The sequence below is a fragment of the Alligator mississippiensis genome, chromosome 1 (assembly GCF_030867095.1).
Source record: "Alligator mississippiensis isolate rAllMis1 chromosome 1, rAllMis1, whole genome shotgun sequence".
Classification (NCBI taxonomy): Eukaryota; Metazoa; Chordata; order Crocodylia; family Alligatoridae; genus Alligator; species Alligator mississippiensis.
Genome location: NC_081824.1, coordinates 190,136,539 through 190,152,657, shown reverse-complemented (window position 1 = coordinate 190,152,657; position 16,119 = coordinate 190,136,539). Strand labels below are relative to the sequence as shown.

General features: G+C 41.6%; 1 protein-coding gene across 6 annotated transcripts in view; it reads right to left on the bottom strand.

Annotated features, from left to right (window-relative positions):
• The window catches only part of LPGAT1 (lysophosphatidylglycerol acyltransferase 1), a 123,889-nt gene that overhangs the window by 59,342 nt on the left and 48,428 nt on the right, over nt 1-16,119 (bottom strand). For 5 of the 6 annotated variants that reach the window (XM_059718067.1, XM_059718059.1, XM_006261519.4 and 2 more), the window contains 3 exons: nt 10,831-10,949; nt 4,451-4,546; nt 1,022-1,295 (listed from right to left, as the gene is read on the bottom strand). In XM_059718067.1, coding sequence (XP_059574050.1) covers nt 1,022-1,295; nt 4,451-4,546; nt 10,831-10,949 — 489 coding nt within the window. Of the gene's footprint in view, nt 1-1,021; nt 1,296-4,450; nt 4,547-10,830; nt 10,950-11,747; nt 11,890-12,170; nt 13,483-16,119 lie in introns of those variants that run through there. The other variant, XM_059718079.1, reaches the window with a different exon arrangement.

The window sequence follows — 16,119 nt, the reverse complement described above, 5'->3', positions numbered from 1 at the left end:
GTTTGCGCAGCCTGTTCGCACGGCTCCGGTCACATGGCTCCCGGGGGGGCTGGGCGAAGTAGGGGCCTGGGCGGGGCTTGACCCGGCCCGGCTCCACTCAGCCACCTCCTCCCACACACACACTAAGGGGTTAGCCCACTCTCTCCACAGGCCCTGCTTACCTCTGGCTGTGCTGGGGGTTGCCGGGGGGCTCCGCGGCTGCTGGAGGGTCTCTGGGGGGCTTCGGGGGAGCGGTGGCTTTCACCCACGCGTCTCTCGCCGCTCCCGCATCTAACTGGGGCTTTTTCCCTGTCGGCGGGCCCTTTTAAACTGCGCGCATGCGCAGTGGGCCTGCCGTCGAGGAAGCTGCTCTTGGGCAAAAGGGGGCCCTGCCCGGGATTTGGGGGACCCTGCCCTACTGGAGGGGGACAGGCGAGTACCCCCCCCTACCTCTCTGTCTCCCTGGGGGGCTGGGCCAAGTAGGGGCCTGGGCAGGGCTTGACCTGGCCCGGCTCCACTCAGCCGCCTCCTCCCACACACACACACTAAGGGGTTAGCCCCCTCTCTCCATGGGCTTTCACCCGCACATCTCTCGCCGCTCCCACGTCTACCTGGGGCTTTTTCCCTGTCGGCGGGCCCTTTTAAACTGCGCGCATGAATTGCAAGCCAAAGAACTAAAATACCATCTATAAAAAAGGGTTTCTGGAGTAAATCTACACAGGCCAAGCTGGGCATTTAAATACCACTAATGGGTACAGAGTATAAGCAGCTATCAACAGAAAATTGAAAATAGCTGTAATTATCTTTCAAGTTCCAAGAATAGATGATTGCAAACACCAAAAAAAAAATTGACAAAAAATTTAAAATTAAAAAATATGATCAGTAAATGAAGCAATTAACATTTCAAGATATTTTATGTTTATACATTCAGGTAATGACCTGGCTAGAAAAGATCTCTGTGATTCTTAAATTTTTGTTTAATAATTTCACATTCAAACCGTACTTGACTAAACTTTAAGAGGACTGTAAAAATTATCTTTACCTGCTTTCATAGAATCTCCACCTGCTGGGGTTCCATTTTGTTGCTGACCCAAAAGTGATTTCAAAATAACTTGTGTTGCCCCCAGTCTTGGCAGGGTGACATGCTGAAGAAATGGCAAATTGTTTTTCTTGGCAAATGCCTGGCTTGTTTCCCTCCTTTTCCTAAGGAAGCCACCTTCTGGAAACAGTACAATCCATTTCCGACTACGGCTTCTATAATATTTTTCTAGATGTTCTTCGAGGAGCACAAGCTGCTGGTCACGGTGAGCTTTTCCCTAGAAGATTGGGGTGGGAGAAGAAAGACTACTTAAAATATAAAATGATTAAGATATTATGGTAAGTTTAAGCTTTTTTAAGAATTTTTTAGAAAGATACTATTTTTCCAAAAGCAGCGGCAATTTAATGTCACTTTCATAGAGGACTAAGAGTTTTCAGAATCAAGGAGATGTAAAGCTCCAGTGGTTCAAACTTCTTTTTTTTCCCCTGAAGTGCATTCTTTGATGTCAGTGAACAGTAGGAAGTATTTATCACCTGTTAATAGCACTCCAATTCAATTTGCTCAGTAAAAGATCCATTTTGAATTAATAAAAAGATTTGCCAAGAAAAAAAAAAAGTAACTCATGAAAAAAGCTTCATCACAAAAAAAGATACATATAAAATCTAAAATAAGGACAGTTTACGAGAAGATTCCATTACAGGCCACATATGAAAACACGCAGGTCAGCAACCATAAAATGTTCATATATCTGTTTTTCCATTAATCCTATTAAAACAAAGTATTGTACAGAAGCATCCTTGGAGGTTTTTAAGGCCTGGCTCAACAAAGCCCTGCCTGGAATGATCTAGTAGGGGATGGTCCTGCTTTGAGCAGGGGGTTGGACTAGATGACTTCCTGAGATCCCTTCCAACTCTAATTTTCTATTATTTCTATAATTCAAAGGCCCACAGCTGACAAAATGGATCCTTTTTTTGTGATTCTGAAATTAAGTTTTGCTACCAGTTCTGTTTAGGGGGGTGAAAAAGCCTGATTTGTTTAAGGCTCTCAAATTCCTGGTTAAACTTTGCAATGATTTAGTCATTCACTTTGTTCCAAAAAGGATTAATCATTAAAGGGTAGTACAGTATCTATGCTGGCTCCATGCCACTTGCAGCTCCTGCAAAAAAATAAACTGAGCTCTCCCCACTCCTGCTCCTCATTCCACACTTGGAACTGAGGTTGTAAAGGACATGCTGGACACGCTCTCACTGGGTGTGTCTATGCGTGACATCAATTTCACTGAATAAACTCCAGCACACTTCATGCCAGAGTTTATTATTCCCGGGTGCAGCGTTTACAAATGTGCCCAGGACCACAGCATGTTGAGCTGGGTCAGAGCAGCCCCAGCTGGCAGGAGGCCCGGAGGAGTGATGGGGGGAAAAGTTTCCTGAAGTAAGTCTGCCACAGGTGTCAGCCTGCCAGCCTGGGGCTGCTCTGACCTGGCTCAACACGCTGCGGAGGGATCGGCTGGGGCACGAAGGTGCTATAGTGGAGGGATAGCCAGCAGGCAGCCCCTGCACTGAAGCACCTTCATGCCCCAGCCAGTCCTGTAGGATGGTACTTGTGTTGGCAAGTACTAACCTACAGAAGCATTTATTAGTTTGGGCCGCATGTGTAGATGCTGAGGCTTTACTGCACAGCTAAATCCTAAAATTAGTCTACTCTACAGTAATCATCTCATGTAAATGTAACCACAGCCTCTCTCGGCCAAAGATCTCCCAAATGGGGGAGGGTGGGGAGGGAGGAGGGAGAAGAGTCGTGGTAAGGATTGACCCTACAGCACCTCTGTTTTGGATTGGGAGAGGCTGTTGTTAGCACAAGTCTTGAAACAGCATAGAGCCACTGAAGACATCCCCTAGAAGTAAGCTGAAGAGTTGGCACCAAAAAAACAGCTAGCTTAGGGACATACGCACTTATTAAACCTGAAATGCCAGCTAGAAAGTAATTGTGCTTCTATCCTTTACCAATTCTCTTTGATGACCTAATAGAGCCTCAAGAAGAGATTGTCTTTACAAAAGTTCTTTCTTCATTTATTAAACAACTTTTAAAAACAAGTCCTGATTTTAATGCTAGCAGTGGTAAAGTAACAGATTGAGATGTAGGTCTTAAACCACCACTTGGGAAGAGCCCTGCTAGAGCCACTCCAGCCTCTTAGACCAGGAGTCGGCAACCTATGAATCAACCTACCACTTGGCCTATGGACCCAATCCAGCCTAGAGAACCACTGGATCTGGCCTGCAGATGTGTGGCTTCAGTGGCACACCTGTGGCTGCAGCAGCATTTGGTGGGGGAAGAGGGGGAGGATTTTGACAGCATCATTCTCCCTATGTTACTGCAAACATAAGCAATGACAGTCAGGTCCTAGCATGAGTATCCAACTGACTCTGACGCAAAGTAGGTCATTTTGGCCTGGGGCCAGAAAAACTTGCCTATAACTGCCTTAGAGGGAGCAAGTGCAGGCTTAAGATGTGGGTCTTCAACTACAAATCTCCCAGCTTTCAAATGAGACGGGAGGGTAGGACAAGCTTTCGGAGTGATTCTCAGGTGGTATGAAGTGACATAGTTTAAAGTGGAGTCAACTGCAGTAACCATTTAAAAACTGCCAACTCCAAGTTTTACCAGAACCCAACAATATAAACATCTCCTGTCACTTACATGGCTGATCACATGGTATTTACTATATATGCACATTCCCACATTTAAACAATCATATTTAAATACCAATTGCAAATGCAATCATGTACAATATACTCAATATCAAAATTAATGAGTTATGCAAGGTGTGGGTGGGATAATTTATGGAAAAAAATAGTTTCTGCAATTAAGACTCAGTATGCCCTCAAATAAAATCTCATTTTCTCCCTCCTACAAACCAAAAAAAATGCACCCTATACTGGGTAGACATGAATGTATGCCAACAGATTTTTGAGGGTGGGGGAACGGAGCGGAGGGAAGATGCCCGAGGTAAGTCTGGGCTGACACTTGGAGGATGTGGGCCCCAAAACTGAGCTGAGCTATTACCAAGTGGAACTTTTTCTAGTACTTTTTTTAGCCTGCGAGACAAGTCTTACATGATTTTACCCAGGTTAATATATTTGTACAATAAATTATCCTAACAGGACCCCAGTCGGGTTAATGGCTATCAGCACTATCGTAATATACATGTTAAATAATAAGTTACTGAGGTAATTATTTTTAATATTTTATCTTCTATAAAAACCCTGTTCCCCAGCAAAAATATTTCCAGCACAGGGATTTCACTTAGTAATTCTCACTAATAGGAGAGGCATAATGAAATTTCCAGACACAGCATTGAAATTTTGCAACCAAATGGCTTGAGGGAAAAACTGAGCCCCGATACAATGACAGTACTGCTATATATTTACTGTTTACCTGTCTTATAAAGAAGTCTCCATGGATTAGAGATACAATGCCAAAATTTGTATACTTAAATATATGATCCATTAGCCACATCATCTGACGGACAACCTGGAAAAGTTTTTAAAAAGGATTAATTAGGATATTTATGCAGAGAACTGGACACACACAGATAACCAGCCAGGTTACGTTCTCAAAAGCAACAACAGAAGAGCTAATATACAGAATACAGCAGCTACTCATGTGTTATAACTTCACACAGGCACCTTACCTGCCTCTTACTAATTTGTCCCCACTGAGTTTTCACTGTGTTTCTCAGAAAGATGAATCTATTACTTGACTCTGTATTTGATCTTAGCGGGCTTCATATGGTAGAAAACTGTCTTGGTCTCCAAATAAGGAATTGTTATTTATCTCATAGTAACTATGTTTTCTGAGCTATCACATGCATAGGCAATAGCAGAGTTTTTGAACAACAACATCTACTGAGACCTGTGTTAGGTCTGCCCTCTTGCCTTCCCCCACAGGCCAGAAAGGCAGGGCAGCACAGCTATCATTCAGTTCCTTCACTAGCTCAGAATCCAAGACAGTAAAGTAAGGGATGAAGGCAAGGTCCTTGTATCCATAATGATGTTCTGAAACACCAGTCAGTCATTCTGGTACACAGTCTTTCCCAGGAACAAAAAGAACCAGTACAAACAGACAAGAGGCTTGAGCCCATAGCACAAGCAATGCATTTTATAATGACCCCAAGCTCATGCTTTCCTAGAACCAGACACCTTGTATTGTCTTAGGTGGCAAGCAAGTCTATAATAGAATTTCCCCACAACTATAAAATTGCTATGATGGTAGAGCAACCAATATTTGCTGCTCAAGAAGTGTGCCAGGGAGACACCGATTCCTAGAAGAAAACCTCTTGAGCATATATCCCACGGTGTTGACATCATACCCATAACCTGATCGTCTTCTGACATGAGGTGAAGAGTAGGCTAGCATCTCCTCGTTTGTTTGGATATTACAATTGCGGATGTGTTATCTGAGAAAGCCTGCATGGTGGAGTTCTGTGAAGCAGGTTGGAACACCAGAGGCAAGTTAATCTGACCGCCTGTAGTTCTGGAACATGCAAGTACCAAGTGTCTTGTAACCAAGTCTTCTGTAGGTAGTCGAGGCATGCACCCCAATCAGACCAGGACTACACGAGCATCAGGTACAAAGTTAAAAGGAGGAGTGGGGAGGGGCACTCTTCCCCATATGTTCTTGTATAGCCCTGTACTGAAAAAACAGGTGCCAGGACTGCAGATGGCGACAGAATTGGTGTCTTGACTGAAGCTAGAATGCCCTAATTTATTGGGTGAGCTATCCAACCAGAAGCTAAACACCACAGTATATAAAGCTAATGGATTTTCTCTTTTATTGTTGGAGTTACTACTTTGAAAGTTGCAGCAGTAAGGGAGAACAGCGTCTGTAATGCTAAGTTACCTGAGGTTGGTACAAGAGCTAGAGACCTCCTCATCAGGAAGGGACAAAGATCTCCAACAGATGCATGTTGCTCAGGGAGTTATAGTGCCTGTCCCTCCGACTGCTGATATTCTTCATCTGAAGATCGGGACTGGCAACACATGCTGAAGGGGATTAAGACCCTCTATTTTTCCTTAAAGGATAAGGGGAGAGGAGAACCTCCATCCAAGAGCCAAATAGGGGACCAGCACAACCAGGGTAGCGCATTATACTGGCACAGCTAGTTCAGAGTTTTCTGCAGGCTGCTGCCATGACACCCGAGGTGGACGAGTTGGGATCTTAGTTGGGAATCAAAGTCCTGGCCTCCAGAGAGAGGCCCCTGCCTGACCTGTTAAGTCTGAGAAGAGATGGTTCCCTGCCAGAGAGTGGAGAAGAGATGCATCCTGGGAATTGAGAAGATTAATTTAAAGAGGGGCTATGCTGGTCTTTGAGAAAATCTCAGTACTGAGAAGTCAGATATAAGCACAGGTGCCAAAGGTAAGAGTTTGTGTGAAAACACCCATCCTATGGATAGTTACATTTCCTCCAACATTAAGTGACATTGTCACAGCTTTCATTTATTTTGTCCGTGTCAGCACCACAGCCATCACTGTTGCTGATGCTAACACTTGCTGGTCTGTACACTGAGGCATGGGTACCAAATGTGGCTCAGAAACCAAGTAAGCATCACCTGCTCTTTATGGTTAAACAAGTTTATGACTGTTTCCTATTTCATGAACAGACTGAAAACTGCAGAATAGACAAGGAAGCTAGACACTGCTCTGAATCCATCATTTTGCCCAAGAAGGGAAGTAAATAAGCGTTGGGTTGCATTAGTTTGTTTCTGGACACAGCTGACAAAATAAAAGGTGAAATTCAAAGGGAATTTGAGAGTTAGAAGTTAACTTACAACTGAACAATGCTGATAAGAGTAGGTAAGGCAATGTTAACTCCACCTTACTGCCACAAGCAGGAAAGTGAACTGTAGGACATCTGTGGCTGATGTAGCCTGTATGCCTATGGGTGAAAGAAGGCTGCTGATCCTGGAAGCATTAGGCATGTGTCACCTAGCATGGGATCCACATGGATATACAGCTGTTTCATATTCTGTTTCAGGTGGACTACTTTTTGCCTCCACAGCTCCCCAAAAAAGACAGAGGACAAAGAAATAATAGGAATAAGTTTCCTATGACAACTGACAAGACAAGGTGCCTATTATTCCACAGTGCAGTCAGACAGTCATCTGACAGGGCAGTTCTCATAATAAAGTCATACAGGCCATGAAGATGGACTTGGATCTTAAAGCATTTGTTGTAATTGTTGAGTGAAACTGGGAAATTAAGTCTTGAAACTTGCAATGCATAGTACAAAGAAATCTTCCTTCCAATTTCCACTTCCTCTCTCTCTCTCTCTTTCAAAGGACAATTTCTAAGACTTTTCATTTACATTTTGTTATGCATTCTACTGTAATCTATGGCACTGCCAGTAACATCCTTGCATTTTAACTTAATCCTCTTGGTTGAACTGATCATATGCTTGTGTTAGTAAATCCTCAACAAGCTTATTGCAAATGTTTTTAACACTTTGTAGCTGACTCAAGTGTAACTTCTTGGACTGTATAACAAGGTCACCAAGTACCAGCAGCAGAAATCCTGCTCTCAAATTTATCTGGAAGGAAAAAATATTGGATTCATGGTACTGGGCAGGCACTTACACTGTACAAATGAAAACTGCAGTCCTCATGGATGCGTTTGTTTCCACAAAGTTTCTCTAATTAATGCAAGAAAACCTGGAAGCACAAGGGAGTCTTAAGAGTGTGGTACAGTTCACTGGCATTTGCATTTAAGTTTGAGAAGGCTAAAAGTGATCCTTTTTGTCCATTTTATTTGTTTATAAGCATTCCAGTACTGTCACCATACTGAAGAACAAAATTCTTTGACAAATTTTAAGCAGGTTGTAACATTCTTCTTTACTATGCCAGAAGTAGACCAGAACCAGACCATCAGTCTCAACTTGGGACACTTGGGGAATTGTTTAACTAAAAAAAGCTTGTGGTAAACACATCACTTAAGAGCTGCTTCTTAGGCAGTGGATAAAACAACAGATTGCTATTCAGAAGACTTGAATTCCATCCCTGACTTTATCACTACCTGCTGGATAACCTTAGGCAAGTCACTTTACTTCTCTATGCCCCAGTTTCTCCATCTCTTAAATGAGATGCTTAACACTTCAAGAAAATGCTTTCAGGTCCACCAATTAAAATTCAACTTAATAGTATGCTAAAAATCTTAGGATGCTAGCAATTCACATGAACTATGACAAGCAATGCAAAGTTCTCAAAGCCCTGAGAAAAAGACCACTTAATCTGAATCTTAAAAACCTCAGCTCATCTTGGTAGTTTTTTGGTGAACAACAATTTATTCTGACCATATCAATTTGTAGCTCCAGGCATCTTTCCCAAATAAATGACAAGGTTATTCTATAGTCTCACAGCAGTCACTTATGCATGTTAAAAATATTCATTATATTGCTCCAACTGCAAGCCAACTCTGCATTTAAAGTACCTACCACATTTCAGAAAAACAGAACACAAAAATCCAGCTTTTTCTCCCAAATAAGCACAGATAAAGACCCTGAACTGCTCCCATTACTCCCATCCTTACCACATACCACAGGCAAATCATAAAACCAAATCAAGGACCAAATATTTAAATATATTAAATCTATTAATATACAGAAACTGCATTGAAAAAAAAAGAACTTGAGTTGGCATTTTATTGCATGCACAAAGATACCGCAAGTATGAAAGTCAAGACAGTTGGAAGACCACTTAACTCTGAATATTAGCCAAGTGTGACTTTTACAGTTATCTTGGAGCTAAAAAAAAGTAGGATTTATTATTAGAATAGGGTCATTCAGAAGGTGTCACTGAATCAACCTAATCTTGCTTGCAATTATTTTTAGCTGCTTGTATTATTCATGAAATATTTCACAACACATTATAATAATATATTAATTTATAAAGTAAATTAAACAAAAGCCAAAGCCCACCTTTGGGCACAACCTGCATATTTTAAGGAGTGAAGCTTAACTATTTAAGTATCTTTATAGGAATCTTTTAAAGTTTCTTCACACAAAAACCTCACAGACTTAAGAAAGCCTTCAGTGTTACAGTTACACTGAAAGAAAAAAAAAGTCTCATACATCCATGTTTTCCAAAAGAAGTCCTGTCTCCATTCCTTTGCACCCTGCACATTCATTATACCTGTGTGAAAAGATATGAAATATTCCATCAAAATGTTTCTAAGGATCTTGATAGAGTTTTGCAGCCTGGGGCTATGCAATCCCTTAAAACTGCCGTTTGATTTGTATCTTTGTCTATGGAGCAATAGGACTTGGATGTATGTGGCTTTAATTTTCATTATATGTCACATCTAGGGTACATAAGAGCAATTCCCTTGCATCTGCCTGCAATTTAAAGCCTCAGCCTGATTTTTAAGCCATTTGAAACCTCAGATACAGTGTGTAAACATCCTTTTGCTATAAAGGATAAACATTTATACTTCTACAGCACATTGGTGCAAAATTGTCCCAAATGACTGCTCTAAATGCATTTTGGGTGAAGAAACAGGACATAAAGAGGTGCTTCTGTCTTTCTGAAGAGAGGTGATAGAATTTAGCTTATACACTGCTATTTATTAATACGATTATGGCAGTCCAAATCGTTCCTTAGTTTTCAGAGTAACTGACATGACAAAATGTACTTTTAGGAATTTTTTTTTGTCTCTGGTTTCTCAGTTGTTCTCCAGGCTGTGACAGATACAAAGTTTGTTTGGTTAATCCTGAGGAGGAAAAAGAATGCTTATGATATAACCATAGCTTTGAAAATGCTGGGCAATGTTGTTATTGTCAGAGAAAGACAATGTTCCCCGAAGAGTTCTTCCATTAAGCCACTGATAAAATTACACACAGAGTTTAACAAGTTAAAATGCCTGCATATTTCCCTAAATCATTTAAAAGCCTGTTGAAAATGGTTTAGTGCCAAGAATTCCTGTGAAGCTGCAAGCTGTGCAGACACTTTGAGGAAGAATGCAAGACATTTCTTTTGCTTTCTAATTTCTTTCACTGACAGGGAAATTTCAGTGTTGAGGGAAAAGGAAGCTATAAAATGGATTCAGAGTTAGCAAGGAGTCTTTCTAGAATTTCTACTCTTCTCTGCTTTGATCATTAACATCAGACCCAAAAATCGACTATATAAATTAATTATAACTTACAAGATATGTGAAAACATCATTTCTCCTCAACAAACTCATGATAAACTGAAGTTGAAACTGAACATATAATTTTCAAGTTTTGGCAACCTAAATACGGTGTATGGAAAATACAAAACAGATCACCTCAATTTTAGACACTCATTTCTCTGAAATAAATATTTGCCTCAGACCTTTTGTGACAGGACGGGGGTGGGGTAGGAAAATCTATCCTGGAGTAAGTGATACCTGAAAGTGTTTTTCTTCACTGGTTGAAGTTGGAACAAGTTATGCATGAGAAATGAAAAAAAATATTATAAAGTTATGCATATAAGAGACTATTAGCTTCAACCTTATGTTTTAGGAGATTTTTTTCTTCTCCAGAATTCACCCACAAAGATTTAGTATTATGTTTTTTCTTTTAAGTCCATATTTATGATCTCAGAATTTTGCTCTAAACCACCTGCTGTCACATAAAACAAACAAAAAACCAACATGACTCCCATCTTTATTTAAGGTTTTCTTATTTTAGAGGGAAGCAACATCCATCATTGCTCACTGAAGGCAAAAAGGGAAGAGCTATACATGAGTCTTCCTTAATATAACCATATACACAGAAAATATCCTGTTTCTCCAGTGATAGCCTACCATGCCTTTATCCTGAAGGCACATCATTAGAGTGCAAACATCTCCTGTTGCTTGATGGTTCACCAGCACCACGGCTTCATCTTCTGAAATTGCTTTAACATCATCTCCCCATTCAACTACTATAAAGAGAAAAAGAGCAAACTTTAAATATGATCACAATGTTTTTAATACTATTAATATTCTTACAAACAGAAATCTACATGCTACATGTCAATTTAAGTTGGCACATAACACAGGAAGCAAAATAGATCAGCATGCCATTTCTTCAAGCAAAAACAGGAACCCAGCCCAGTTTTCAACAGCATGCACTGAGCACCCAAATAAGATATTCTACCAGAACACAGGACAAAAGTAAATAAATATTTGTGTTTAAATCATGCTATGTTCAGGCCATTGAAAACCACTATAAACTTTTGATACAGCTTTCAAACTCAGCCATCTCTCTTCAGATGCAGAGGTCAAGCAAAAGTGGTGAAATCTGCCAAATTTTAATCTGAAATGTTTTTCACAATTATTCTTAAAATGTTCTGGTAAAAAAATAATCTTAGTTCCCCATGTTTAGAATGTTACATTAGACAAGGTTTACTGTAAGTTCTTCAAACTTGCAGAATTAGTTGTAAAGGAAGAAATGGTCTGAGAAAATTAGTTGCTAAAAACAACAACTATTATTTACTATTTAGTAAATGGAGACTAGAAAATCAAGAAGTAAGAATGGTAGTAAGACAATGATCAGCACTTTTGGTTTCCAAAATTTACAAGAATAAGCAGAAGCAACCAAGGAGGTCAGAAGATGGGTGTCATCATTCCTGACTGATTGTCACAATGGAAATAAAAGAGATCACGTCCAACAGAAGGACAGAGATTAGGAAACTGGTCATAACCTAGCCAAAAAATTACCAAAGCCGCTTAACACACACCCAGTCTTGTCACCATGGGAACAGAAGACTGGGAGAGAGTAAAGCCTGGTGTTCCTCCACCAAAATGTAGGTCACTTTGATACAAGGAAAGGCAAGGTAGGAAAGGTGTTCTGTGAAGTTCAAGAACTCTGGATGCATTGCTCTGAAATTTAGGATAAGATTATTTTTCTGTAACTTGATCTATTACCTCATTAAATCCAGACTTGGCTGACTAATATGCACATTTCTGATACCACCACAGAAGAGACAGATACCAGATTTCCCCCTTACTATAGAACACTACAGAAAGCAACGCCATCTCTAGCAGGCAATTCTTGACAACCATCAACAACTGCATCTCTCGATTTATAATGCAGCTTTCCCCACCCTCTCCCCAAAAATACATCTTTTGGTCATTTATTCCCTCCTCAGGAATCCAATTACCATTTCACACTCAAAACTCGTCCACCTCCAACACCTGGGCTGCAACTTGGAGCTTGTCCATCTCAGACACCTGCAGCAAACTAATTTTGAAGGGATGCTTACATATACAACAAAGGATATAATTGGACCTCCCACCTCAAAGAATCAGATGAAGCAGACTAAGGGAAAAAAAACAAAATGAAACACGATACAGTGTTTTCTACCCTCCACCTCTACATACTGAGCCAAGCACAACACCTGCATCTATTTCCTCAGTGAAAATTTGGGAGATTTTTCCTTGTCTTTGATCCCTTGACTATTTGCATATCCTCTTGCCAGCCCATTTTTCCTGAATTATGGTTTCTAATCAGTAAAATTATCCCATGAATTCTATTTGTTGAGGAGCATGAATCTGGAATCATGGTTTATTTCATATAGTACAACTACCATATTTGCTTGCATACCACGTGCATTCCCCCAACCCCCCAAAATCAGTCCTCCAAAACTGAGGGTGCATATCTTAAGCAGGGAAGCTGATTTTTTTCAGTGAAGTAGAAGCAGGGGACAGAGGCAAGCAGACAGTGACTCACAGTTGCAAAGATAGCAGCCAGTTTTCCCTAGGACTGTAAAGAGCAGGGGCAGAGTCCAGTGTTAACCCTCTTACAACCACAGTAACTACTGGCTGAACACTGCAGCATGTGCCTGAAACAGCAAATGAACTGGCTCAGGGCAAATATGAGCTGCTGCACATAATTTATAGTATCTTGATGAGGGTTGCAGTATTGAAAAAAAAACACTTAATTACTTACCAGAACTTAAATATTTGCAGTAAAAATGTCTTGCTACTACCCTTACAAGAGATTAGCCCAGTGGGTGGGCCAGCTGTTTGGGCCTGGGACCACATAGGGAGTTCTGATGTGCTGACCTGGCCTGTGACAACTCAACTCACCTTCCCCAGCCCCTGCAACAACTCACCAAAACTCCCTGTGAGATGGGCCCATGGGCAGGTGAGGCCGAGATTACGGGGTGGGAGTGCAGGGTGGCCACTGCCTTGTGGGGAGGATGTGAGGGGCATGGGGAAGGAAGGAAGCAGGGGGCATGTGCACCTGGCATGGGCAGACAGACAGAGGGAAGGCAGCCAAGAGCTGGGAGATGGAGCTCCATGCACTGGGGCAGGAGCTGCCCAACTGAAGCTTCCTTTCAGCTCATGCAGCAGGACCAGGAGGAACAGCTGGTGCTGGAGGATGAGGGAGCTGAGCAGCACCCAGGAAGCTGCAGCTGCATCAGGAGCAGCCCGACTAGTAAGCTGTGTGCACTGGCTGGTGCCAGGCCAGTGGGCACATGCTAGAGTGTGGTGCAGGCTGACCTGGACAGGGCTTGGCCCAATACAGAGCACTGCGGGGGCAGCTGCCAACTGGATCCAGTCAATTGGTGGGCTCCCCCAACAGGCTGGATCCAATCAGCTGGCAGGCCAGATCTGGCCTGTGAGCTGTATTTTGCCCAGCCCAGGTCTAGGACCTAGCCTTGTTGCTGTCCTGCCACACCAGGAAGTTCCTGGTGTCTCACACAGCCTCCAGGGATGCCTCCATATACACAACTTAGTCTAGATCACAAAAGTCATCCATGCCTGGGGTGGGGAATCTTTTTTCCTACATTCTACCTTCCAAGAACAAGGTGCATGTTTTATTTCAGAGAATGTAGTAGTGGAGAAAACAGTCACTGCCATGCTCTCATGCTCTTCCACAAAACTAGCACACAGTACTGAAAGATCTTTTTCTTCCAGTCTTTGAATGAAAATGAGAAAGGACTGTTTTTAAAAGTTTGACGTGCATCTTAGAGTAATTTCGAAGGTTCTCTTTTTCAAGAGATTTAGTAAGTAGGAATTAACTTCTAGCACTTTCAGCTTGGCATATTTGATTCTCCCACCCCCCTTCCCCAAACCAACCTAAAATAGTAAGTATACTTTTCTGACTAGAACATAAAATACATTTTGGTAAGAGAAGTTATATACCCAAAATATTTGAAGTTTGTTTCAAGAAAAATAAAACTGCATGAGCAAGAAGTTTTGTTACTTAGTAAATAAGCCATGTCATTCACATGTTTCCAATATGTTAAAATATTAAAATAAGAAACCTAAAATAATTTACATTACTACCAAAATGAATGTAAATAGTTTTAGGGTAACCTCCTACATAACAAAACAATGTACCAAATCTAGCGTTATGGTTCTACTTAGTTTTTTAAAAATCTCCATGTCTTAAGGTTATTTCAGCTAATGAGAATACACCTTACCTTAGAAAATACCTGAAATACAAATGGTAAGACCGATTCTTAAATTTACCAAGTAGAAAGCCTCTATTTAAATCTCATTAAATTTTTAGTCAATCCTCTCTCAATCCACTCTTACGCAAGAGGGTTGCTGAAGAAGTTTGTTTGCTTGTTTACTTAGGTGCTTATTACACATTGAAAAAGTACCATTTTTGCTCAAATGTTCAAACAAAGTTAATTTTACACAAAAAATGAGCCTGGAAAGTTTGAACCATCAGAGGGAAATTATAAGCAACTAGAAACAGAGTTCAAATAGAAAGACAGTTATACAACGTAAGTGCAAATAATACAGAGAGGTAAATCTACAGCAATTCAATTCCAACACTAGTTAGAACAGGTTTAAAACTGAACAAAAATAGACATTGCACAATGTAAATTAGTGCTTTAGTGGAATATTAAAGTCTTTAATATTTGTGCCTGCAGGTCAGATCCGAGACATGTTAGCAGGGGAGCATGAAAAAGCTTCTGCAGTCTATTAAGTGGAAGCAAAACCTGTCATTAGCAGTATCATGTGATTTATAGAATCTTAGAAAATTGGGTTAGAAGGGACTTCAGGAGGTCGTCCAGTCCCCTGCTCGAAGCAGGACCATCCTCATTCCAGCCAAGGCTTTGTCTAGTCAGGTCTTAAAACCTCCAAGCATGGAGAGTCCACAACCTCTTTGAATACCCTGGTTCCAGTGTTTTACTACCCTCCTAGTGAGAAAATACTTCCTGATATCCAACCTAAAACTTCCCTTGCTGCAACTTGAGACTGTTCCTCCTTGTTCTGTTATCTGCCACCACCAATGAGAACAGTTTAGCTCCATCCTCTTTGTAACCCCCCTTCAGGTAGTTGAAGACTGCTCTTAAATCCCCCCTCAGTCCTGTTCTGGAGACTAAATGAGCCCAGTTCTCTCGGCCTCTCCTCAGAAGTCACGTGCCCCTGAATCATTTCCAATGCCCTCTGCTGGACTCTCCAATTTGTACACATCCTTTCTGTAGTAGGGGGCCTAAAACTGAACACAGTACTCTAAATGTAGTCTCAATAGTGCTGAATAGAGGGGAATAATCACTTCGCTTGTGTAAGGCAGCCCAGTATGCCTTTAGCCTTCTTGGTAACAAGGGCACACTGCTGGGTGATATTCAGCTCATTGTACACTGTAACCCCCAGGTCCTTTTCTGCACAGCTGCTGCCCAGCCAGTCAGCTCCCAGCCTGTACCACTGCATGGGATGATTCCACCTGAAGTGCAGGACTTTGCACTTGTCCTTGTTGAACCTCATGAGATTTCTTTTGGCCCAATCCTCCAATTTGTCAAGGTGTCTCTGAATCCTAGCCCTACCCTCCAGTGTATCGGCTACTCCCCACAGCTTAGTGTCATCTGCAAACTTGCTAATGGGGGGTCTTCAAGAGGAGTCTGGACAGATATTTGGCTGGGGCGATATGACCCCGGCACCCATTCCTGCCCAGGGCAGGGGGTCGGACCTGATCATATTTAGGTCCCTTCCGACCCTAAGCACTACAATACTATAATGGTGCACTCTATGCCATCGTCCAAGTTGTTGATGAAGACATTGAACAAAACCACCCCCAGGATGGACCCCTGGGCCGTTCCACTTGATACCGGCTGCCAGCTAGACACTGAACTGTTGATTACTACCCTC